Genomic DNA, 26576 nt, shown 5'->3' on the forward strand with positions numbered 1-26576 from the left:
TCAGGACACAAGGCTAAAACGTAAATCTGATTACAGTTATATGTCACTTAATGATGGGGATACATTCAGAGAAATGCATCATTAGGTGATTTTCATCATTATGTGAACATCATAGGGTGTACCTACCCAAACCTAGATGGTATAGCCACACAGCTAGGCTATGTGGCATAGCCTATAGTTCCTAGGTTACAAACCTGTACAACATATTTCTGTACTGAATACCTGAGGCAACTGTAACATAATTGTAAGTATTTGTGTATCTAAACAGAGAAAAGGGAATGCTTTGTACTGGGAGGGTACAATGTCACTAGATGATAGGAATTTTTCAGCTCCATTATAATCTTATGGGATCACCATTGTATACGTGACGTATTCTGTGGCTGACCGAAACATCATTTATGCAGGGCATAACTGTATGTAACTTATCTGCTTCAAAGTCTGGTGTCTGCTTATAGGATAAAGGCCTTAGTAGTAAGATCCACTATGCTTTCCGCAGTCTGACTCTAACCCATGTTTCCAGTCACATCTCCCAAAACCTGTCATATACCACTTGTCATATACCTGTATACCTTACACTGAAGACATACCAGGAAGGGACTCAACCTACCCTCTTCTGCTTAGTTGAACCCTTAATTCCTTTGCCCAGCTACCCAAGACCTTTCCAGCTCCTGTCTTCAAACCTGTCAAGCTCCAGCTTCCCTCCTCACTTTGGCAGCTGGTATCTGGAGATACACCTGCATCCTGATAATTAATACCTCGCCCTATGCACACCCCCAACTCACTTTTTGTTGTTATCATAAATCATCTGGAGTAAATGTTGTTGCCACTACCAAAAATCTTTGACTGAGATCTGGCTCAGAAGTTTCCTGTCTGACACTTTTTCTGATTTCCCCAGTTAGGGTTAGCCATTCATTCCCTTCCTCTTGCTGGGGCAGCCCTTAGACTTTCACTGTGGAGTTGATCCCACCACAGTGGCATTATTTTTGTGCATGCTACTTTCCCAACCAGGCTCCTCTGCTCACTTCCTCCAGGTGGGATCAGGCTATCTTGTTCAGATGTAGCCCAGGTATGTTGCAGAGAGCCAGAATATAGCATATGTTCCATAAAGATTTGGTTAATGAATAAATGAATGAATTATTCATCTTTATATTCCCTGGCAAAGGATGCAACACAGAGCAGAGGCACAGTGGATTTATTTGGTGATGGATGAATGGATGAAATTTCCTGATTTTGAATAAATCAATAAGTATTTGGCTTCTCTCCTTAGATTTGTAAAATTAACAACTGCTTTCTCTCTTAATCTCCGTGACCAATATCCACTCATTCATCTGTCCTCCCTCCCAACCTCCATCCCTTCAGTCTATCCGTCTAAAAACATCTTTTTAAAATCCCTTCTCAGTTATAGGCACGAACTTAAACAAACCCTAAGTTCCTACAAATGGTTAAATGACTGCTTAACACTTTTTCCACAGAAAATATTTTATTTTACCATTAGCTCTGATGTATTATCTTCTGTTCCTTGTAATTTCAAAAGCTTTCTTCTGCTTTGTCTTATCAGTATCATCAGTTATTTATTTAATAAGATTTATATTATGAATTTAAATATAAATTCTTAATATAACAGAAATATTTAAACAACAAAACACAATATTAACACAAAACTTTCAAATAAAACTTTATAAAGCTATTTTTAAATCAAAAAAATAATTTTCAATGACAGATTCATAGCATTTTCAGGCAAACTCTTTTATTCCATCATCACCTATTAACTATTTTATAATACTAAGAACTATCTAGTAATTATATACTATCATTTAGAAGTAAAAATTATGACAAAATGTGTGATATTCAAATGTAAATATTGAAAAGAGTTTGTAACCCAACACACATTCCTATAGTTCTTATTATCCTCATCATGGCTTTTGCATCAATCATGCTAATTCCCTTAATTACCTGCTGTTCATTGTATGTATTCAGTGTGAAGAGTGGCTTTTGAAGAATAAATTCTTCTTCAATTTCAATGCCCATCCTAGCTTTCGATGCCATTGTGTCTGACATCATTCTAACAGGATCAAATTGAGCGACAACAGCCACCTGAAAGAAGACAAGGCATGACTACTGGGTCAGGTACAAGCTAAATACTTCTGGACAACATTATTGGTCTCTAATGTCCATTAAAGACAAAGCCTAAGAGGAAAGGGCAGGAAGAGTATTAAAACCAGGCCAGGCCTAGAGATCTACAAAGGAGCTAAAAGAAATATAAAACCAAATATTAAAAGGCCATGGTATGTAATGATTTGCTTATGATTGAATACTTATAATTTTGATTACTTTCAAATAGTAATTTATCTTTCTGATATGAAGTCACAGGAAATCCTATCATAGAAAACCTACATATTGAACCACCTTGAAAGTCACCAAGTTTAAAAAAAAATCATTTTTTAACCATTAACAATTTATGGTTATGGTAACAATCCCACGAAGTTTTCTAGAAAGTTTAATCTGATTGAGCTGAATCTAGAGCAGAGTGTAAAAAGGAAATCAAAATCTCAGGGCTACCCCTCAACTCCTATGCAAAAGAGAAAGTAAAAGCCTCAAACACCTGTGAAGAACTGGCCCACAGATCATTCATGAAGGAAATTCCTTGCTAAACTCCCGTAAGCATAGACATGCAAATTGTGCCTGGGTCTAGCACCCAAAACTAAAGCCTGCCTGATTCCACACTAGTAATGAATTACAAGTTTATCTAACATGTAAGGGAACTACAAACAAGACAGAATCAGACAGTCTCCCATCTACCCAGGGACATCTACATAACTGATGCTTCCTTCACTCCCTTATTTTATGTAAAATGTAGATTTCTTGGGCCTCACCAGAATGTAATCACTTTGCCTCATCAGCACCAACCCCCCACCCGCACCACCAACACCTTTTTCCTCTCTCTGTATGCCTTTAAAATGCTAAAGGTTCCAACTTCCCCTTCGGAAAAATAGCCACAGTTTGTCTGTGGTTGGTGTTTTTCCCAGATGCATCCTCAAAATCTTGGGTTAATAAACCTCTATTGATTGAAATTTTTGCCTCAGTCATTTACTTTGGTCGACAACAGCATTCATGGGTAAAGTTGAGAATGTTGGCAAAATTGGGCAAGATGGGTGAATTTCCATTGCACCAGGCAACTAGATTCCCAAGGACTACTATAAACTATTGTTCACCCTTCTATTGAAAAACTGCAGTCATTTTAACCCAAATGCCCTTGTCCTTTATGATAATTCAAACCTACATCTTAATGAAAAGAAGGCACTAATTTTGTAAATAATACGCACCATTAGTAACACCTGCCTGTTAATTTCCAAAGTCAAGAATCAGCATGAAGAAAATGGCATTTTTAATGCCATTTAGAAACTGTAATGAAATAACTAAGGGTTGAACATACTTTAATTATTATAGGTTTCCTAGCTAAGGTATCTTATACTATAGTTCTAAACACTGATTACAGATAACAAGTGCAGCTATTTCCTCTTTCCAAGCATTCACAGGTGGAAGGAATTCTAATTATATAGAGTGTAGTTATCAAAGTTCTATTTTGAACAAGAATGTGTTTAATAATAGTGGCAAGTCTTGTCCCCAGAAGGCCATGGTATATAATTATTTGCTAATAATTGAATAATTTAAATTTTGTAGGCTCTAGGAATAAGTTAAATTTTGCAGGATCTAAAATAAACAGGACTTACATTCCTATGCTTTAAATTTATCTCTAGCCTATTTTATCAAAGAAGATGATGATAGAGTAGTTGTATGCATTTGCACTGCATCTATACCGTCTCATTTAAACCAGACTTCCTTGTTTTGAATCAATATGACATTTACTAGCTGTGTGACTTTGGGGAAAACACCTAACCTCTGTGCCTCCTCTGTTTCCTCTTCCATAAAATGGGGATGTTAATAATACCTACATCATAGAGTTGTTGTAGAGATTAAACAAAGTAATACCTAAGAGCATTTAGAAGAGGGCTTTTCACTTAGTAAATACTCAGTAAGTTTGAACTCATGTTACCACAAACCTATAAGCTGGTACCATTGTTATTATTCCCATTTTTCAGACAAGGAAATAAAGGTTAGAGAGGTCAAGTAAACGACCTACGTTTCCAGTGTCAGTGAGTACAAATCCAGGTTGTAGCAGGTTTGAAGGACACTGGAGGCCAAGTTCTTATCCATGACTCTCAGGGACATAGGAGGGAAGTTAGACAGTTGTTTCCTATTAGCTGAGACATGATGTCAATGAAGATTGTGAGCTTGTGAGCTGAACCAATACCACTGAGTTCAAAACTCTGAACAATTAATTACCAAGTATAACTATTTCATCACACTTTCCAAGTTCTTAAATTCCTGCTGTTGCCATCTACGGTCTACTTTCGTCTACTTTTGCCTACTTTTACTGGACAAGGCAATGGGAGGCTTTTATTTCTCCACAAAAACAGTATTTTTAAAAAAGTAGTTTTGAACATATTTGTTGACTGTGGAATATTTCCAAACATAGGTTCCTACTTCGAAGATAATTATCTTGCTTGAGCTCCACCAGGATTTTTGAGGACAGTAAAATCCTTTGACTAGATGCGGAGTTTCATTGTTGTAACTGGATACTATTCAGCTAATAAACTGGAGGTGATATGGATGCAGTTAAATCTTGGGAGAGCTTTTTAAAAGGTGCTGATAGAGTTCTTTTAATAAATTGAGAAACTGGAAATGTTTCAATATAATCTAATTGCTCCCAGGAATGAACATCAGTGTCCCAATCTGGGAAAGTTACACTTTATATAGCAGATGTCATGAACTAAGCCCCAGAAATAATGTTATTAAGAGCACTTAGAAACATTTTTTTAAAACCACCCATGAAAATTTCCAAATTAAAAACACCTGTTTCCTAAGGGCTTCCAGCCGATGTGTTCTCTCTTCATCTTCATGCACTTCTTGAAGGGCCGCTTCTTTTTTCTCTATCAGGCGCTTTTCCAATAATTCTTGTCTATATTTAACCCTTTAACAAAAACACACAGGGAAGTTGGAAAAGTATCATGATAGCCTTGTTGACAATATGGATAACAGTATAGGAGCAGAGAGCACCTCAGAGGTGATATCACTATCACATTTTGTTTTTACTTACTTTTGGTTGATTTCTCATATCCAAACAATAAAAGACACTGTATAAAATGCAACTCACAGTAATTCTAATAACAACCAAAGACATACAGGAAAGCGTGGGGGTAAAATTCAGTTCATCTCATTCCTCATTGAAATCACTTTATTGACTCTCAAAGTTTCTGTTGGCTGCCACAGCTGCAGCTAATCTTAAATTACTTCACTTCCTAGACCTTAAACTAAACTTTAGATATAGTCACTTATATTGTCACTTTCTGAGTGGGTGTGTGCGCATGTTAAGAAACTAAAAATTGCACTTTGACATCTGTAGATGGCAGCAAAAACATGACTTTCCCTTAGCATTTATTTCCATCCCCCTTAAAATCATCAGACATTAAAACAGGGTACAGTTAAATACCAAGCTCATTTAACTCTCCTCTACTTCCCTTTTTTGGGCAGCCTCCCTTCCCATCTTCCTGCCCAAGCTATTCTCCTATTGAGTTATAGAGATGGAATTCGTGTTTTCAGAAGGGTAGGCACCTGGGTTCTCAGGGGAGTATGAGCTCATTGCCTCCATCTGCCACCATTGATGATTTAAATTTAACTTTCTTTGTGACATCAGTCACAAACGTCCTTTGCCCTTAATGGGCACACCTGCATTTTCCATGGAGGTACCTTCACTAGACCCTTCATATTCTGCATTCTGACATTTACTGAGTGTTCACTGTGTATCAGCTCTTGAGCTAAGTGCTTTATAGATTACAGCTCATTTAGAATTCACAACAGTCATATGTTGGGGTAATATTTTTATTCCATTTTATAGATAAAGAAATAAAGGCATAGACATGTGATGCATTAATAACTTGTTCAAAGTCTCACGCCCAGTAAGTGGCAGCGCCAGAATTCAAACCCAGGACAACTGGCCTCAGGGCCCATGCCCATCCCTCTCCCTCCCACCCCGCCCCATGCAATTAACCACTGTGCGCACTCTCTCTTCTTCCCTGCATCTCTCCACCCACCTCACTGACATCTGAATACCTACTGTGTGCCAGATCCCGTGCGAAAAAGGGTGGGCACACTGAGCAAAAGACTCTGCTCTCGAGTTTATTGATTAACACAGAGATGGGAAGACATACCTGTGAACTAGAAAAGGCATCTTAAGGTGCCTTAAGAGGGACACAAATAAGGTCCACTGAGTATCTGGTGAAAGGGGAGATGATCACTTGCTGGGTTGTGGGAGGGTTGGGTAAAACTCAGCAAGAGCTTTATGAGCTGAGTCTCACGGATTAGTTTTTGGTGAGCAAGGAGGAATTACTGAGCCTGGTAGTCACGGGGTTTCCATAGGAAGATAGGATCCTAGGGAGGAATACCCTAATAAGGGTATTGCTCATGAGGCTGGCATTAAAGGAAAAGCACAGAGAGAGGAAAGTGTTGCTGCCCAACCAGGTTGTATTGCCTACTACACAGAGAAGAGCCAAGATACTGAGGCAGTCAGGGTTGCAACGGAAAAATGATTTAATACCGCAGAGTGCTAAGCAGGGAAATGGGAGGAATTTCTCAAATCCGCCTCCTGGAGAATTTGGGAGATGGGGTTTTTAAAGATAATTGGGTGGGCAAAGGATTAGACAATTGGATTTGCTAATTGGTTAAGTTGGAGCAAAATTATAGGGGTGTAGAAATCATTTTCTGGTATTGAGTCAGTTCCTGGTTTGGGGTCACAATTCCAGTTGAGTCAGTTTCATGGGATGGGCCGCTGGTCTGGGTGGTTCAGCCAATCCCCCGGAATGCAGAGCCTGGAAGATATCTCAGAAACTACCTTTAGGTTTCGAAAAGGTGACGTTATCTACGGAGAAAGTTAAGCATCTTTATGATCACCAGCTATGTGACCCAAGAGCAGCAATTATAGAGAAGCAAACCGGGGGACAGTGGCTGATTATTATCATTATTTTTAGCTAGGTCTGTGCCTTTGAAGAGTTTTAGGCCCTTACCACAGTTCTCACCTTGCACCCCTTTGTTGATTCGTAAAGGGCAGGTTCAAAAGGAGGGAAGTATCTATAGATCCTTGTGGGATACAAAACCTAGAATGGGATTTAGAAGGAAAATCCTAAAGTCCTTTGATGGACATGGGTGTTCACCCCAAAATCAGGAGTCAGTGCAGTCAATACACATGACTAAAGAGCCTGCAGACCAGAATGCTCCCTTTCTCTCATGCCTTCATGTCATGGAAAGCTACATTTCTCATTCTCTCCACTTTCACTAAGTCATGACACAACCTCCCTAATGAGGTTCTACTCAATTTAAGCACTGAGCACAAGCTAAATGAACTACTGCGAAGGTTCAATTAAAAGATACCCTGGGATTTGACAATTACCATATGCTAATTCTCAGAACCTTTGGAAAGTTTCCCTTCCTTTGGGATATATAGGTTGCTTCGTCTGCAACAAAGTTTTTGTCTACTTGTGGAAAAGTAATAGTTGTTACAGTCAGGGGAGCTTGACTAGTGAGGAAGAAATTGCAAATGAGAGTAAGGCATTTGTACCTGTGTGATGAAGAGGGCTGACTCATCGTTTACTTTGAGGCTCGTTTGTTCACATAACGTATTTATTGAGCACCTGCCATCCATCAAGCACCGTGCTAGGCACTGGCGGTACAATGTCAACACGGGAGACATGCTTCTGTCCTTGCAGAACTGACAGTCTAATGGGGATACAAAGACCCAGGCAATGGTGATACAGGGTGGCTTGTGCTCTGATGGCACAATGGGGCAGAGGCCATGGGAGAGGTACCTTTTCCAGACTTGGGGTTATTGGGGGGATACCTGAAAGGAAGTGCTCTGAATTTAAGATCTGAAAAAGGAGCCGGAATTCACCAGAAGGGGAGAGAATAGAAAGAATATTCCAGACAGAAAAAAAAAAAATTGCATACGAAGGCCAAGAGGTGAGAGAGCACAGTATGTTTGAAGAACTGAAAGATATTTAGTATAAGCGAAAATGAACAACACAAGGCAGGGAGTGCCCAGAACTGAGGCTGGAGAAGCAAAAGAGCTGGATTGTGGGGACTCTGCAAGCATGAGGCCTTTTGATCAGGAGAAATCCCTGCTTGGCGTGGTGGAGGATGCACTGCGTGGAGCCAAGCCCCCAGAGGGAATCCAGATAGGCATGGATGGCCTCCCGGTCTGGGGAATGGGGGAGGCACTGGTAGGAGAGCTGGAGAAGACACGAATTTAAGGATATGTAGAAAATAAATAAATAGTAAGTGTTAGTTTATTTTATGGGAGAAAGGAAAGAGAGAGGAAGAATTTAAGATTTCTTTTTGTCTTGCACAGTGAACAATGGCGTTCCTCCCTAAGACTGGGAACTTAAAAGAGAAGCAGGGAAGAGAAGGAACTAGGTTCACTTTGGACATAGACCTGTGTTCACAAGATCTGGGCCAGAGGAATAGACAGGGAATCTTTATCAATAGAATGGAATTGAAGCCTCAGGGGCAGATGCCATCCTCCAGGACAAGAGTGTAGAGTAAGAAGAGAAGTAGGCCTAGGGTTGATTCCCAAGGAAACAACACTTAAGAAAGAGACAGGAGAGGAAACTATTTAGGGAATGTGGAGGATAAATGGTCCTAAGGAGCTAAGGAAAATGGGATCTACAGTGTCAAATGATACAGGAAGATCAATTATAGTGCAAAATAATTATTGGATTAAACAACAGGGAGTCATTGGTGATCTTGGCAAGAACAGTCAGTGGGAGGTGGCTGAAGAAGTAGGGGGAGGAAGGGCGGTGAGAGAGGGAGTGGAGATAAGCCCTGCAGCAAGACTGATGCCAGTGGAGGAGAGAGACAGGGTGGAGCGAAGGGTTGCACAGAGCTGATCACAGTTGCATTGGCTCCAAAGTGATGGTCAAGGTCACTCTGACTGCCTTACAGACCTGCCATGGGAAAATTCAAGGACACAGGAGACACACTCAAATTCTTCATTTTTACAGATGCTATGGTTTAAACTCAAATAATCCTTCACTTACAAAGGGGAAACTCTTGGTGCTTCTTTCTTCTACTCTGGACAGAAAATTGTCTTTGCCTAAAGAGAAGTGATGCAGAAAAACTCCTGGGAGGAAGCCAGATACTCACATATTCATGGGGAAAGAAAATAGCAACACAGTAAAGTCAATCATTTAGAAAATTTTCCACATAAATACTTTTAGCCATTTGAGGTAGCAGATTTTCCCCAAATTAAACTGTTGCTATGAAAGTCAATGTCAGGAAGTGGCTAAACTCAATAGTTTTTAAGTTGTGCACTGAATTCTCAAACAGGAACCTTGGATTCATTTCTCAGTCTATTATATGCTCCCTGAATCTACAAAGGTTGAAAGTGCTGCAAAAGAGGCATTTTCAAGTTCTCTTGGGGAGGAGAAGCATCATACTGTTCAAAAGCAACAGCTGCTGCAGAATCAGGCACAGCATTAACAATAATCTGAAAGGATTTTATTTAAGCCTCAAGGCCTGAGTGTAGCTGAAGGGACAGTAAGCTTTCATGTAGAAATGGAGAACTTATGTATCATTTATGAGACTTTTTATGTGTGCACTGCACTCTAAGAACTGCATACACAAATGTAAATGTTTGGAAACACCTTGATCTGTAGTAACAGCCTCTCGTGGCTTCAGCGAAACTTCAGTAAGAAGTAGGCAAAATATTAAGTGCCAAATCTTGACCTTCATCCCATCTGGAGTCACAGGTAACTTCGTTCTGAAAAAGAAGCTACAGCAACTAAGGGGGGAAGAAAAGACTTATGAAGAATGGCCAGTGATGGCAAGTTCTAGAATTAAAAAAAAAAAGAAAAGAAAGAAAAAAATCCCAAACTCAAGCAATAAACAAAACAAAGCATAAAGATGTGTCTTAATTAGGGTACTCTAACCAGTATTGAATTCCGCCTCCCCCAAATGTTTGAGGGAAGTAATTCGCACTATTGAATTAAGGTAGTTAATAAACAAACTTGCTGCTTAGTGTTTAAGTCATGTGACTTACTCAACATTGAACAAGAAGTCCTTAAACAGGCACATGCTGGAGGTGCTACTACCAGAGGTGTTTCTGCCTGTTGGGAAACCCATTTTTGGCTCAAATCCCATTCAGAAGGTTGTTCTTCCCACTAAGTAGAGGGGACCCCTCCATTAGCCACAGGGTACCCCAGCAGGGAAAAATGTGCACATCAAAACAGAGGTGGGCCCGATGCCAGTACCTCTCAAATGGAGGAGAGAAGCCTGCCCACAGGAAAGAATGGAAATCGTGCCAGCAGGCTTTCACACCGAAGGGCATCGCCCCACTAACTACATAAGCAGAGAGACTCTGCTCAGTGGGGACTCTGGCTAAGGGCATAAGCAGAGACCAATTTCTGCAAATAGTAATGTGGATCCTGGCACAAGATAGTGACATCCCGGTACAGATCGGCATGGGGCAAGAACAAAGGGGACTCTCAGGGAATTTGCAGAACCAGGAGGAGATGAACACATGCCAACCCCAGCAGAGACCATTGTTCCAGCCCAGCGAGCTTGCTGGTTCCTTCGTGAGGCTATTGGGACCCCTTTCTTTAATGGATTCAATTAGCAACATACAGTTATTTAAATACCTACTATGTGCCAAGCAGTGTTCTAGGTGCTCAGGACACAGTAGTGGGGAAAAAACAGGAAATAATATCTACCTAAATTAAGACTCTAGTAAAATCCATAAAGTTCTCAGTAAATTATTTTTGAACTTATCACAAAATCCTAAATTAGAGAGCCCCTTCTTGGATTGCTATAGAATGATGGTTCTTGACTATGACTGTCATTAGACTCAACAGAACTTATGAAAAACTTATGATCCCAGGGATCGACTCCAGACTGATTACATCAGAATGTGGTGGTGGGGACCAAGTTCTGGTATTTTGCTAAAAGTTTCACTAGATGATCATAATGAGCTCCCTGGGCTGAGCACCAGTGCTGCATAGCCCAGTGGTTCTCAAGCCGGCTTACATCAGAACACCTGGAGGGCTGGTTCAACCCCAGATTGCTCGGCAACCTCCAGAGCTTCTGATTCAGTAGTTGTAAGGTGGGGCCCCACAACCTGCACTTCTGATAAGTTTCCAGGGGAGGCTGACTCTGCTGGTCTCGGGACCACACTTTGAGAACTATGGCATAGATATTAATAAATATACAGATTAGAGGGTCTCTACCTATTGTTATCAAGACAAAATCAGGTACAAATTATTACCTAGACAGGGCTTGTTCTTGTTTTCGTGTGCTGCATTACAGTTACACGCCTCAGGACTGACCCAAACTAGAACTTCCTGCTTGGCGCTATTGACATTCAAGAGTGGAATCTTTCATCCTTCCCCATTCCCTGCGGCCCCAACACGCATGAATGACAGATTCCCTCAGTGAGCATGGCCTTCTTAGGCTTGGATAAGTGCCGGTGATGGGCAGTTGCAACAATTGCTGTTACTGAACCTCTTTCTTTCCCTCTGATGGACAAAACACTGGTGTGTCCTGATGACAGTTGAAAACCTCAGGCTACTGGCTGATCTTTAAAGGGTCTATTCAGTAAAATCAAAGAACGAGGAAATAACTTGAAGGCAGCTTGGTCTTAAAAAGGAGGTATGAGCCACTTTCTTTGTGAATAATTCTTGTAGCTCCAAGGGGGTGGATATTTTATCACACTAGAAGCAAAAATCCATAAATGAGAGTGAAGTACATTTTCCCATTGACTGTAATCAGTTCTGAGCTACCTGTCTGAGTTCAGGCGAGTTGAAAGTGCAGAGATATAAACAACTACAAAATTAGGATTTGAACCTGGAAGTCCAAGGTTGGAAATAATATGGGAAGATAGGGGCCCTGGAAGAATGTTGCAAATATTAATATCATATTAGCCCTTTCCCCAAATTAGTCCAAAACATCATTTCTGCTACAACTTATTTATCCTCCTCTTTTTGAACCAGTCCTAACCCTTTCTACCTGACTTTATGTAATCCTTTTATATCTTTATATAGCCTCAAAATTTTCCTGGACTACTCCTTTCCAGTAATATTTCAAATGCATTACCCATGGAGAATTAAAAGCACTATCAAAACTAACAACTCAAAGTCTTATGGTATTTTTTTAATCACCATGCCCCAAGAAGTCTAAACAATGTTAGTGATAAAGTGCTTCCTCCACCGGCACACACAAGCCCACCCGACCCCATTTTTAGTTGCTCCTTTCAATGGTTTTCCTTAATTGAAAACCAGTGCTTCCCAGGTGACACTACTTTTATTGCAACTCCTTAAAATAGAGGGTACCTGCAGAGAGGATGCTGAATTTTTCTGGCTCCCTCAGTGACAGTTCCAGAAAAGTTTTACCCACTGACTTTGGGATGTTACCACCCTCTCTCTACCAAGGTTCTTGGAATCAACTACTGGCTGCTCGAGTCAGTGTCCAACATTAACTGAGAGTTACCCGCACCATCCCTGGATACGCGGCAGCATTTGCTCCACCCCTGCTCAACAACCAACTCCTTAGACCAAACTTGGAGGTTGTCATCACCTAGAATTGTGCCTAAATCCCTGCCAAAATCTTAAACTGAGGGACCTGGTTTAAGACCCTTAGGTCTAGGATCACAGTACATACTCAGTTCTGTCTGCTACACAACTCTAGCAAGCGCCATTCACATGGATTTCCTGTCACCATCCTAACACTCTTACTCATTTAATCTTACTCCACTTGTGACTGGAGATGAGCAAGCTTCCTGTTTTTTGGTGAGATTTATTAACTGTGACTGTGTGCCTGGCACCAGGCTAGGGCTTCCCTACTGAGGCTTACTGTCTTTTTACCTTTGCCTTTTCTCCTAGGCTATGAGAAACAATCAGACCTTACTCCACTCTCTCGCCAGCTTTGGATCCCTGGTTCTATCTCTTCCAAGGAATTGTCACTGCCATCCTGTAACTATCTTGCCTTCTTTTCTTAGCACATCTGCCCTGCCAATTCCCAACCCTAATTCTTTGTTGGACTTATTACATATTGATGAGGTCAAACCTTAACTGACCATTCAACACGGCTCGAGAATCATTTTATTTACCTTCAGCTGCTTGACAATCTCCTGGAATTTCCATATCATGCTTACTTCTCCCTCTTAGCAGAGACCCTCTGCTCCTGCTTCATTGAAAAGAGAAGGCTACTAGGCATTCACTTCCTCAACACACTTTGCCCACTTCCAACCATGAAAGGACTCATCTTCATTCATCCTTTGTTCTTTAAACCTGGGCTCTTAATCCATAAACCTAGTTGCTAAGATCTTGCTCCAGAAATGAACCTCTTCCTTTCCTGTTTCTTTAGTCTCTCTCTCTCATCACCACCCCCCACCATGGTTCCTTTTTCTCTACACACAAACTTATTCAAATGGGGAGGATGTATCTCCCAACTCTGACTCCCTTGTCAGATACCATCTTCTTTCTCCCATTCCCTTCACTGCAAAGTTTCTTAATTAAAGAAGCCATACTTCCTATATCCAGTTCTTTGTTTCTCATTTAGTCCAGTGCCCCCCACCCCTCGAAATCTGGCCTCTGTCCACTCCACTCTATCTAAATCACTCTCCCTAGTTACCAGTGACTCCAAATTGCAAACTCAGAGCCTTCTTTCAGAGCTCCCCCAACGCAGCCTGTCTGCAAAGCCTGCTACTGGTGACTGCCTCCTTCTGGGAATGTGCTGCCTATCTATCTCCCCGAATGCTTTCCCTCTTTTGCTGGCACCTCCTCGTTTGTCCACCCAAGGTTCCAACATGAATCCTCTTCTTTTCTCAAGTTAAAAACTACTTCTGGGAAATCAGACTCTAACTATAATCGATGTACAAATATCTGCAAGCCTCCATCTCCCTCAAAGCCTCAGATCCTTTGATTTTTCATTTTTTCTTTTCTTTTTTTTATTTTAAGACTAATCAAGTGCAGGAGAAAGAAGAGAGGAAAGGGTAGAACAAGGAGTTTGTCTGTAACTGCCTGTAAACAATCAGCTAAGATAACTCACTGCCTTCAGAACAGTCTATTTTCTTTTTTCTTTACATAAGTTCAGAATTACCCTCAGACAAATCCCTACGTAACTATATTACATTGCTGGTTATTACATTGCTGGTTAAATGCAGAGCTGCTGCTTTAAGGACATAGAGTTGACATCTTCTTGTGAAAACTTAGGAACAAACCTGATGAGAGTCTAAGGAGAAGGCTGGAAGGCCTCCTTACATCTTCCTAGAGGTGAGCCACCGTGGCATCATGGCTACCATGGCCAGGGCCAGGGCTCTGCCTAGTCGATCATTTTGGGTTCCCTCCAAAGGCAGACAATTAAGTTCCCAATGTTTAATACCTTATAACATGGCTGCAACAATTTTAGCCTGAAATATGTATATGAATAGCAGAGTTAGTCATTTCAGCCACTTAAAAACCTAAGGAAAGCACTCAGAATGTATAACTTTGAGCAACACAACTTCCTGGGACCAAGAAAATCTTGCTTATATGCTTAAGCAACTGACCAAAGTGATTTGACATTTGCTATCATTAGCTATAAACTGCTTTATAAATTGGAATATGTCTTCTAAAAATAATAACTTAATAATAGAATAGTTGAATTTTTTTATATCATCTTTCCAGCAGTAATTGGATACCAGAGCCAACTACCTATTATTGTCAAATCTAAATTTTAATAATTAAACCACATTGTGGTAGATACCTGTTGTTTTTTAAATCCCTGTAGCATCAAACTAGTAACATCAATCCCCTTTATTTATAGACCTGCCTCTCCTTATTCTATGTAGGTCTGCTGAAGGCTTTACTCAAAGAACTCCCTTTTCCTTCTGGTATTAGGGATTTAGGTATGACCAGATATGATTAATAATAATACCTTACAAATATGACCACAGTGATTGGCCCTGAGTGAACACATAGCTTCAGCGAAGCCAGTTAGAATCTCTCCCTGGGATTTATATATGGATACTGAAGGAAAGCTTTTTCTCCTCTCTGATGTCGCCAAGCTAGAATAATATAATTAAGTGAAGCTGTTTGTAACCATGCCTCCTCTTCTCCCCACCCCCAGCCCAGACACATAGAGGAAGTTCATACCAATGCATAGACAGGTGCTGAGTAAAGAGGCAGACAGAGAGTGACAGGGACCCAAAGATGCCATGTGAGTCTCTGAGGCAAGATCTACTCCTGGATTCCCATTCTTATGAACCAATCCATTCCCTTTCCTGCCTAAGGAAGTTTGAGGTAGGTTTTCTCAATTGCTTCTGATGAGTCCTGAAATAGACATATCTTCTGTGTATAAGGGAAGATGTACCTTATTATCTCCTGTAACAGGAGCGTATGTACCTAGCTGTTCCAAATGGTAATCACTTCATTTTCCAAATTGATGGCCCACAGAATACTGATATTCCACAGGATAACATGTGTGCCATGAAAAATGTGTTCAAGTAAGTTTGGGAAAAACTAAGATGAACAAAGTGAAACAGGTTTCTTTACAGCAGGATCTCTCAGGATATTTATAATAATATGTTAGTGTGCATTATGAATCTCTAAAAGGAGGATTTAGTGTGCTTACTGCCCAGATTTATCTGATAACAGGGGCCATTTTCAATAAAACCCAGTTTGGGAAATATTACTTGCCTTTCCCTGAACAAAGCAGAAATGCTCAAATAAACAAATGAATGGGCATAGACACATATACACTTACTGGTTTGTATTACAGTTATTCGTTTTCATGTCTTGCTTCTCTGCTAGACTGTGCATTTCCTGAGTACAGTGGCTATGACTTAATCTTTGTATCACCAACAACTAAGAAAGTGCCTAAAACATAGACAATATGCACAAATAAATGAAAGAAAGAATGAATGATGAGTGAAATTAAAAAGTGATTGGAATTCAAAAGTGATTATTGAATGTCCTAAGCTGAAGGTAAATAATAGGACATAGTAGTTGACAAAACAAAAATTTGAAAATAAATCAAATATATACTCTTCCATTAAGCCTGTCTAATTAGTTGATGGGTATTATTTTGCAAGATATTTAATCATTTGAGAAGTTGAAAGGGAAGCTGAGTTATTGGAGAATGAATCTGGCATCTAGTTCCTGTGGAGAATGAGGAACCATGAATGCAAAAAGCCAAACTCAGATATGATGTCCATGACACAGCCCTGCTAGGGTTATGATTTTGGAGGGGCAGCACAGATGGGAACGATATGTTGGCTTTCAGGAATCATTTATTATGAACTGAAATTTAAAAGGCCACTCAGGTATATCAGTATTTATTTGCCTACTTGCCTCCATACATCCATTTATTTAAATATTTATATGAAATATCATATATGTAAATGTTAATCATATTTCTATAAAACAAACCAAAAACCCAGAGCAATCAGAAATACCCATCAAGTAGGCGAAGGCAGAACCTACATCTGGATTTTGAATATATGCAGGTGCTGCCACTTGCAATTACATGAGTTCACTAAGACATCTGCCATTTGATACTAATTGGGTAATTTACACAGTAACTCTTGAACTCACAAATGGTGTAGGGTAGCTATAGTTTAACTTCACAATATGCATGTCATTTTAAAAATCTTTAAGATGCTATATAATCACGTTATTGGTTACTAAGGAGGGAACTCATGCTGAGGGTTTACCTAACAATATTAGAAACTTTCTTTAAATTCTTATCCCACTTTGGTTTGTAGAGAAAAAGAAATGCTTTTAAATGTAAGAAAATAATAAGCATGGATGCTTCATTTTATTGGATGTTTTTTCCTTAAAGAAATCTCATAAGATACATACAATTTTTGAGGCCCAAAATTTTAATAAGTGTGTTTTTAGAATCACAAATACTGAAAGAAGCATTGCTTTAGCATGTGACTTTTAAAAACTATGCTAATAAAATATACCACTATGATATCATATTATAATATTTCAGTCTGGTTTGGTGTATTTTTAACTTCTGTTACTTGTTGTGAGAACTGATTTTAATTGGTCCTCATTTCTCAGGGTTAGACATCTGTATCGCTGTGATGGGACTGGTTTCTCCAGCAGTAGTGCTGGATGGGATGGCACTGAGACAACAAAAGAAACCACAGTCCTCTCCCTCAAACAAATGATTTAAGTAAATAAGATTAATAAAATGTAGCTCCTCTGATACTGTTTGAAAAGGCTCCCTTACATTCTCTTTCTTCCCTCCCAGGTCTCTCAGAACTTCTGTAGAAAGCAAACATCAAAAGGACAAAAGATTTTTTATAGTGATTCAGCTGCTCACAGCAATGAAGTTAACCCTGACTTTCTTTCAGCCTAGGGAAATGATCAGTGAAGAGCCTTCACAAACAGCCTCTTTAACATTTGAGGTTTAAAAAAAGTCAGGGTAGCAGAACAGATGACTTTTATAAACACCCTTGGGGGTTTTTTTCTTTCTTTTAATTTTTTAAGTAACCATTCTAACCTTCCCTCCTCTAAAAACGTCATAAAATATTTTCTTTAGCAAAACTTTTTGGTTAGGCATATTAAATATGTTTTAAAAAACAAATGATAAAATATATTTATGTGTTGGGTGTGACTTTTCTGGTGCTCTTTTTCCTCGGCTCTCTCAAATGCTGATTTCCTCCTGCTACAGTTGGAGTTTCTACTAGCTGCTTTGCTGACTCTGCCAAGTTGCACCTCCCTTAGCAGTCTTTTCTCTGTCTAAGAATTCAGCCTTTGGGATTGAGCTCTGGAATCATTGTTCCTTTTTTCTTCAGAGAGAGACATCTCCGCAAAGGAGTATACCCTAGAGTTCCACCAAGTGAACCCTGGTGTTTGGATCTTGGGGAAGAGAGCCCATCCCCAGTGCCTGCTGGAGGAACTCTGCTGTCCACACTGCAGTCTTTTCAGGTGAGATGCTAAAGCTGATGTTCAAGAAAGACCAAGAAAGAGATGTGTGGCCTTCTTCAGAGCCCAAGCAGATCAAAAATGTTGAAAATACTATGATTGATTAAATGGATAGGGAACCAACTTTACTGGAAAGATAAAACAATAAACTAGTCAGAGATCCAGAAAAATCGACAAATAATGTATAGGTCACTAACCATCACCCCCCTTTTTAAAAGATATATATCTTCTCTCCAGCATTATTCAAGTATGAACAGAAATAAATCTCCAGAAACCCTGTATTTCCCTTCCCCACATTAAGCTACAGATGTCCTTGCCCATAGTCTATAGGACCTCTCAAAGGAAATGGAGAAATTCCTAGAGGAGGGTCATGGGCCAGAGAAGTAGAATAAAACATGCTCCCAACAAGTCACTACTTGTGAACTTTCATAGTATGTCTGAATTACAATTAAATCCCAAACTTGGGGAGCAGCTGGGGATAGGGTAGATAGTTTGGAAAAGAAGTAGGACAGAGTTTCCTAAGCAAGTCAGTGGTATACACAAAACAGATAACTGACTTTTATGAAATTTTATTTTAATAAATGTTACAATGGCCAAACGTTGGCCTATCTAGACAGGGCTAACAAAGAACACCAAGAAGTGGATTGTATCTCTTTGTTCACATTCTAAACAGAGGATAAAGAACAACATGAGTGGTTCCTTAGGAAAAAGAGTTCTCTCCCGTCACAAGAACTTCCCAGTAATCAAGCTCAGAAAATAAACAGAACTGGTTCTCCCATGGGAATAATCATGCTCCCCCCAAACAGTGAACCCACAGGAAAATCCACTAGGTCCAAGTTAAACTGACGAAATATTGCCCTGCAAAGATAAGTTATTCACTCTAACCCAAGCTGCTGGGCAATCCCATGGCCTGGATAGCAAAAAGAAGGCTATTTTATTTTCTGCAAAAGCTATAATGTCCACAAGATTCTAATTTCTTAGAGATATAACCAACCTTGTCACATATAGGAAAGGCAACTCATATTTTCTAAGTGACTCTAAATTTTAATCTTTATTGGCCTATCCCCAGATGTCACAACTGCTATCTGCCAGATTCCCTATTATTTCAAGAGACAAGAATATTCCTTAAGGCCTCTTTTTGAATCTACATCTTGCTGATATCATGTCTCTGGTTTCCCTGAAGACTGTCACAGCAACAAATCTATCTTCTGCCAGAATCCGTGGCTTTGAAAATAATTTTATCACTTTAGCCAGGCATAGCCAACATTTCTCTCTTATGTGCATTCTTCAATTCAAGCAGAACATCTTGTCTGAACTGCCCTAATTCTATGCATAAAAATGTTCAGATGCAGAAATTGGCACAACTGTGGACAGAGACAAGCCTTTCTGCAAATAAAGCTATTGCCAAACATGGACCACAGTAAGACCTTATTCTGAGCCTGCTCCAATATAAAATCAGTTTCAGAAGCCCCAGGAAGGTATCGTTGTGGAACAATACTCTGATTAGCTTGCACTAAAAGCTCCCGGTATTTAAAAGAAAAAAAAAGAATCAAAAAGCCTTACTCTTTTAGAAAAGTTTAGAGCTTTCAAGCCCACACACGCTGAGATAGTAACGATAATCCTTTTTCTGTTGTGGAATTTGGAAGAGCTACAAAGAATAAAGAGCCAAAATATTTTGACAAAGTGATGTATTCTTTTCTAGGTGTATTTGATGGAAACTTTTGGACTTTCCTCCTTCAATTAATAAAACATTATAAATGTAAGAACATTCAAGTATATAAAGGCTTTATAGGAATATAATAGATAAATGCACATACTAGATATCTATGAAGTACCTTATATTTTTTAAATCATCTATTTGAATAAAACTTTACAGTTTAAAGGTACTCTGTCATACATTATCAAGACAGAGTCAGTATAAAAAATAATTTATTACTCACCTGATATTTAAACAGCAGCACTCACTTTCTCCACTTCTGATTAAATGAGAAAGGGTGTCGACAATTTTTTAAATTTAATTAGAATTTATACCCTACCTGTTTCCAAAGATTTGAAATTATATACAATATTAAAACAGCAACACTAAAAATCAAAGATGATACAAACCAGGTAAAAGGAGTAGATGTTTCCAAGCAACTGTAACAAGTTAATTGTCACAGCTGGGCCATGAATTTGCCTCTCACAGGAGTCAGCATTTGCTCACCAGATGGGACTGCTGAAACTCTGTGCCTGTTTAACAGGGTGTTTCCAGACCTGTCTCACCAGCAGGGGCCCTGGATTAATTATACTGTTGTATTTCTCAGAAAGTGGTTGGTAAACTAACTGCATTGGAATCTTCCATGGTGCCTATTTTTTAAAATGCAGATACCTAGGCCACCCCTAGGCTCTCTGGTAATAGGGTTTTCGAATCTGTATTTTCACATACCCACCAGGTAATAGTTTTACTCTCTGAAGTTTAGAAACCATCGCCTTGCTGGGATTGGTGCTTGTTGCATGGGAACTATGGAAAACCCAGCATCAAGGAGACAGAAAATTGTTCTAGTGACCAGTCCCTTGGATATGCTCTGTGCCTTGCTATTTCTGTCCTGTACTGATAATTCCTCCAAAAGCCTGGTCCATAGCCCACTTGGTTTTGTCCTTTGGATGGTCCTATGTACTTGGACTCTTCTGACTGTAATGTTATTCGCTTTCCAGGATCCAGTCCCTGGCCTGCTCACCTACTTGTTTTTAGTTCCTGCCAGAGACCCCTGATAGTTGTGCTGTAAGCTGTCATAACCTACTGGTCACTCCTAAGCTCACTTGGACAGGTCTACACATCCTGTAATCTCTGCTTATCTCGCTTGGGATCAATTCATTCCACTCCTGGTCATAGGCCCATGTGAGACCCTCCTCCCCCAGCTTCTAGTCATCAATGCCCAGTTATGGACCCTCACAGGAGAAATCATCTGTTCTTTGCTCTTTAAAGCTATTTTCAGTTCATTGGCTCTACTGGATTACGCTCTATATTTAAGACTTGTATCTTATGCTTTTCCCACTTTCCACTTGGTCTCACGTGTCTATTGTCCCTGCTATTTTCTACTTTCCTCGACACATCCATTGGCTGATGTTATTGTCTTCCAATATGCCTCTCATATTTGACAATTTCACATGAAGGCACATCCAACATCCAGACTTTAAGTTTATGGTCCTAATTTCTACACTATAATTATCAATCCTCCAATCATAGACATGAGAATTCCTCATCATTTAACATTCATTTACCCCCAAGTAATTTTGTCCTTTTTCTTTGCTTCTGTTCCCTGTGAAATTTTGCCTTTTCTCTTAATATTTAGGATAATATCTCTCCCTCCCTCTATTTAGGGTTATAAAATTTCTGTTAAAAATATGTCCTTCATCTTCAAGAAGTACCTTTTGTTCCTAGCTCAGAGCTTCTCTTTCTGTTCATAGACCACCCAGGAAACCATTTTTAAAAGATCATGTAGAGTACATCCTGAGAGTTCTCTATGTTTACTTTGCTTTCAAAACAATTTGTGTTAGTAAGAAGACAAGATGGAAACACCACCTCCACACCGAGCTCCTTCCTTCTTCTACTTAAGACTTCTAAGTTTCCAGGACACCTCCCATTTTTCTTCAAATTGACCATACAAGCCAGGACCAGTGCAGAGTGTCTGGTGGGTATAATGAAGCTTAGGATCTTACTTCTGTATTTGGGGAAAGTTCACTGGAGGAGGCGGCACAGCTGATATGATATCAGCTCTGCACACAAGCAATTCCATAGCAACACATAAGGAATCACAATTATCTCCTCATGGGATTTAATCACACGATTTCTCCCATCTGCTGGGGTGCCTATAAACTCCTATCATATGTCGGAGCCACTTTGTACCAGCTGGAGGGAGCCAATTGTTAAATTTTAGAACCTTTGCAAGCTAGTTATTAAACATAGCCATTATTAAACATTAAATTATATGTACTCACAATGAAATAGATTATATTAAAAACAAAGGTAACAAATATTCAAAATTCATCACTTCCTAATTATTTTGCTATGTCTTGCTATCATCTATGCTTTTGAGGCTGTTTATTATTTCTGCATGGTAGAAATAATATATAATGGTGTGGACAGAGACAAGCTCTGTGTTCAGAGACATCAAGTTGGTAGTTTGAAATAGGCTATGGTGGGGATATTTACACCACAGAAACCAGCACCTGGAGTACTATTCAGCTTTAAGAAACAATGGTGATATAGCACCTCTTGTATTCTCCTGGATAGAGCTGGAATGCATTCTACTAAGTGAACTATCCCAAGAATGGAGAAACAAGCACCACGTGTACTCACCATCAAATTGGTATTAACCGATCAACACATAAGTGCGCATATAAGAATAACATTTATTGGATGTCGGGCAGGGGCGGGGGAGGGGACGGGTATACACAAAGAGTGCGATGCACACCATTCGGGGGATGGACAAGCTTGAAGCTTGGACTTGGAGGGGAGGAGGGCAAGGGCAACATACATAACCTAAACATCTGTACCCCCATAATATGCTGAAATAAAAAAAAAAAAAGAAACCAGCACCTACTACACCCAAGACTTAACCCAACCACCTCCCTAATCCCACCTACTTAAGTATTTACTAGTACATTATTGGCTATACACTCACTTAGTATTAAGATGGAAAGCACAAAAGTACACTGTAGTTATGGGTCAAATCTCTCAACTTTACTTAAAACTTTCCCATTCCCCTCAAACTGCTTTCCTTTTAATACGGTCTAATGTGTCTCAAACCAAGGCGAAGTATAACCTCTATCAAATAGCTGACCTGAATAATGTTCATACTAAGTTGTTTATTTATTGGCCCTCCTCTCCAAGAAGTTAGAAATTCTTTTACATAAATGTCACGTCTAATTTTTCTCTGCTCAGAGTCCCTACTCTTTTACCTACATTGTCTCCCAGACCCTACTCTGCGAGTGTTTGCATCAGTGTGTTTATGTCTGTGTTTGTGTGTTCATATCTGTGTGCACTATATAATAGCTGTATAGTTACTTTTGATTGGCTAACTTTAACTTTAATAACTACAATTGAAGCCCAGTTTATTGTCTATTAAAACACTAGAAAGGAAGGTCATTAAATGTCTTAGACTCCAACACTTGAATTCTTAAGAGGGAATTCAGAAGGTGGTCAATAAACATTACTAAAAGATCAGAAAACTGACTCAGGAAAATCTAAAGAAAGTAAGACTCCTTATGTGGCAATGATAAGGCTAATGGGAAACTGAAAATGATCTTGGAGAATGATTGGGAATTTTATACACAGGAGTTATTGTTCTCTATTTCCACTCAGGATAAGTCAAAAGGGATTCAACTTACAGCACTTCATCAAAAGAAATTTAGAAGAATTCACTAAGAGAAAATTATCTTAAAGTTTCTTTCCCCCTTAAGTTGTTTTTAATCAACCATTTTAATCAATGATCCTGTAGAAGCTTAATTTGAAGGTAGAGAGTCTTATTACTAAGAAGTCATCCAAAATTACAGTCAGTGGAAGATAGATGTCTGGATTTTCCCCAGAAATAGATATGGAATCTGGTTTCTAAATATTCTTCAAGGTTCTAAAGTCAACTGAAGATCATATATACTAAGGCTACCCCAAATAGAGGGTATGTATGATTAAGGGATAAGGATATAAATACCTAAGACATGCGATACTGAAGCAGACCAAAGAAAACATCCTGTCTACAACTCAGTGAGGTTCTTTTGTTGGAGAGCAAATGAGGGCCTCAAATGACAACTTCACTTAACAACTCATGAGGTTCATCTGTGTTTCTAATACCATTTGGAACCCATTTATATATTAATATGTGCAACCTCCTACAACAATGACTTCTCTGTTTTTTACTACCACTGTAATGATAAATATAGTTTCTATACAAGGTTCTTCTATCATCCCAGAATTTGTTAAATCTCTATGCATGTATTATTAAATTGTTTTTGGAGTATAGAGTATAAACCACTAAATGCATTCATTCATTGATTAATGAAATTAATCAATTAATTAAAGCAGTCAGAATTAATCCTCTTTAAACTCTACAAGATTTAAGAATTCCAAGGACTTCCATAATTTGGTCTCTACTTATCTATTCAGTCTCTTCTCTAACCACAACTTTTCCCAACCCATACAAAATTTTATGTTTCAACTATACTAAATTACTTTCAGTTCCATAAAAGTGTCATGGATATTTGACAGAAGGACATTTGCCATTCATAGAAGACCTTTTCCCTTTACTATAAAGACTTCTGACTCATGCTGCCACACTCTACCTGTTTTAAGTGCTGTCCACATCTGTTCTCACAGCACTTTGTGCTTGCCCTCCCCAAGAAAATCTCAATCTCCAACTAGGCTTTCAGTTCCTTGAAAAAAAAAAGGACTATGTTTTTTTTGTCTATCACCATATCCCAGGATAGTAGGCATTTAATAATAATTATTAAATTTATAAATTAAATAGGTTGATGGATGTCAAATAATATAATCACTACATTCCCCTACTAGAGGCCAGTCTATCAACTCTACACCTTTACAAAGAATGGCCCAACTTCATGGCCATTCATTTATGTTCATCATTTTCTGAATCACACCAGGAATCATGAAGTTCCCCATGTAAAATTCATGATGATTTTACACATATGTCAGTTCATGCCTTTGCTTTCTTTCCTAGTGGTTCCTGGGATTTCATTGGATTTTTTGGCTGATATCTTCAGGTAATTCTTACAATGGCTTCCAGATCTCTTTTGCTAGGTTGGAAATGGTCATTTAGTACTACCATCCTGTGAGCATAGTTTGTAGGGCAGAAAACAGTGAACTGAGTTTAAATTTATCTTAAATATGATTCTGTATGTTACCAGCAGCATAAACTTTATCCCTTTGTTAAACAGAACTAAAAAGCCATTGTAAAGTTCAAGACATCTCCCCTAAGGAACAAAACCAGGAGAAAACTTCTGTAGTGATGAATGAAATCAAGCAAATCCTGATTTTGAAACAGCTTTTTTCTCACAAAGATGACTTCTTAAGGGAGGAGACCAAAACAAGAGTGGAAACCAGAGGCAGGAACCTTGGGACCAGTAAAGATCAGTTGAGTGTGAAAAGCTCTGTTCCAAAGTTATGTGCAGGTTCTATAGGAAGAACAGAAGAATTGTCATGACAATAAGATATGAATTAAGAAAAAGATGTTTTGGTCTATAAGAGATTTTATTTAGTTTTATTTGTTTGCTGTAAAGTATATGATACTTTAAGCTTAGAGAGTAATTTTCTTATAAATAGTTTTAATAAAGACATATTTTGATATTAATTTAAAACCAATTTTCAACTTATAAATTATTTGAGATTATTTTTCTATAACAGACTTTAGTTGCTTCTAGATGATAATTTCTGAAATAAATTGAGATTTTAACTCCAAGTCCTGTCTCATAGGAAATTGTAGGTGAATAATGAAGATCACTTTATGACAATTATTATTAAAAATACAGTTGTCTGCTTAGATTGTTATAGAGAAAAAGGAAATTTTTCTTTCTCTTTGAAAATAAAAGGGTCAAATGATACAAACTTTCCACTTGTGACTGACGGTAATTAAATATTGGTAATTAAAGCACAGGCATCTTTTCTCTGCCCTTCTCTCTTCATAAAGTTGCTTTCTTAATGACTTTAATCAAAAGTTCAGAGAAAAATATTAATAGCACTGATTTTATATCATGAGGCTTTGAAAAGCAGTTCAAGAAGGTTGAGATGTTCTCAAACTAGTCATTCTAGCAGTGATCACAGATCATTGTGATGGAGGGGAGAGGATAATTGAAAGATTCTACACTTTGGCCCAAAAAAATCAGCTGTACAAGGACAGGGTTGGGGAAACAGAGATTAGAGGTTCATGTATTAAAAAGATGATCATTATCTAGATTCATGCACTAAAACTGGTTTTTATGTCTCACTAGTTTATTTTAGCCTGAACAATTTCATTTTCCCCCCATGACATTGAATGTTTTGGAGCATTTAAAGAATATTTTTTAAGTCATATAGAATGTCTCTCATTTTGGATTTGTCTGATTATTTCCTCTTGGTATCCAATTATTTATTTTGGTTCCTCTTTCCCCTGAATTTCCTATAAAGAGTAAGTAAGGTCATAAAAAGAGGTTGACAAACGATGATCTTGGGACCAAACCCAATCCACTGCTTATTTTTGTAAATAAAGTTTTATTGGAACCCAGCCATACCCATTTATTTACATATCATCTATGTCTGCTTTTGTGCTATAATAGCAGAGTTGAGTAGTTGTGACAGAGACAGTATAGCCTGCAAAGCCTAAAATGATTATGACGTCTTTCCAAACAAAATTTGCCAAATTGTAGACTAGAAATTGATTAGATTCAGGTAAAATATTTCGGCACAAGGGCAATATACTTCCTATACCATTTCATAAGGCACAATGTGAGGTTGTCCCACTATTAGTGATGCTAAAGTTGTACACTTGGTTAAGGTGGTGAAATAGCCAGATCTCGCCATTGTAAAGGTAC

The 26576-nt window shown here is 38.8% G+C and overlaps 1 protein-coding gene across 1 annotated transcript in view; it reads right to left on the reverse strand.

Moving 5' to 3' along the window:
- The window catches only part of CCDC148 (coiled-coil domain containing 148), a 142495-nt gene that overhangs the window by 3130 nt on the left and 112789 nt on the right, over positions 1 to 26576 (reverse strand). The window contains exons 6-7 of the mRNA XM_012640765.1: positions 4915 to 5032; positions 1954 to 2094 (exon numbers count right to left, since the gene is read on the reverse strand). Of these exons, the coding sequence (XP_012496219.1) occupies positions 1954 to 2094; positions 4915 to 5032 (259 nt within the window). The remainder of the gene's footprint in view (positions 1 to 1953; positions 2095 to 4914; positions 5033 to 26576) is intronic.

Source organism: Propithecus coquereli, unplaced genomic scaffold, assembly GCF_000956105.1.
Source record: "Propithecus coquereli isolate 6110/MARCELLA unplaced genomic scaffold, Pcoq_1.0 Scaffold157, whole genome shotgun sequence".
Lineage (NCBI taxonomy): Eukaryota > Metazoa > Chordata > Mammalia > Primates > Indriidae > Propithecus > Propithecus coquereli.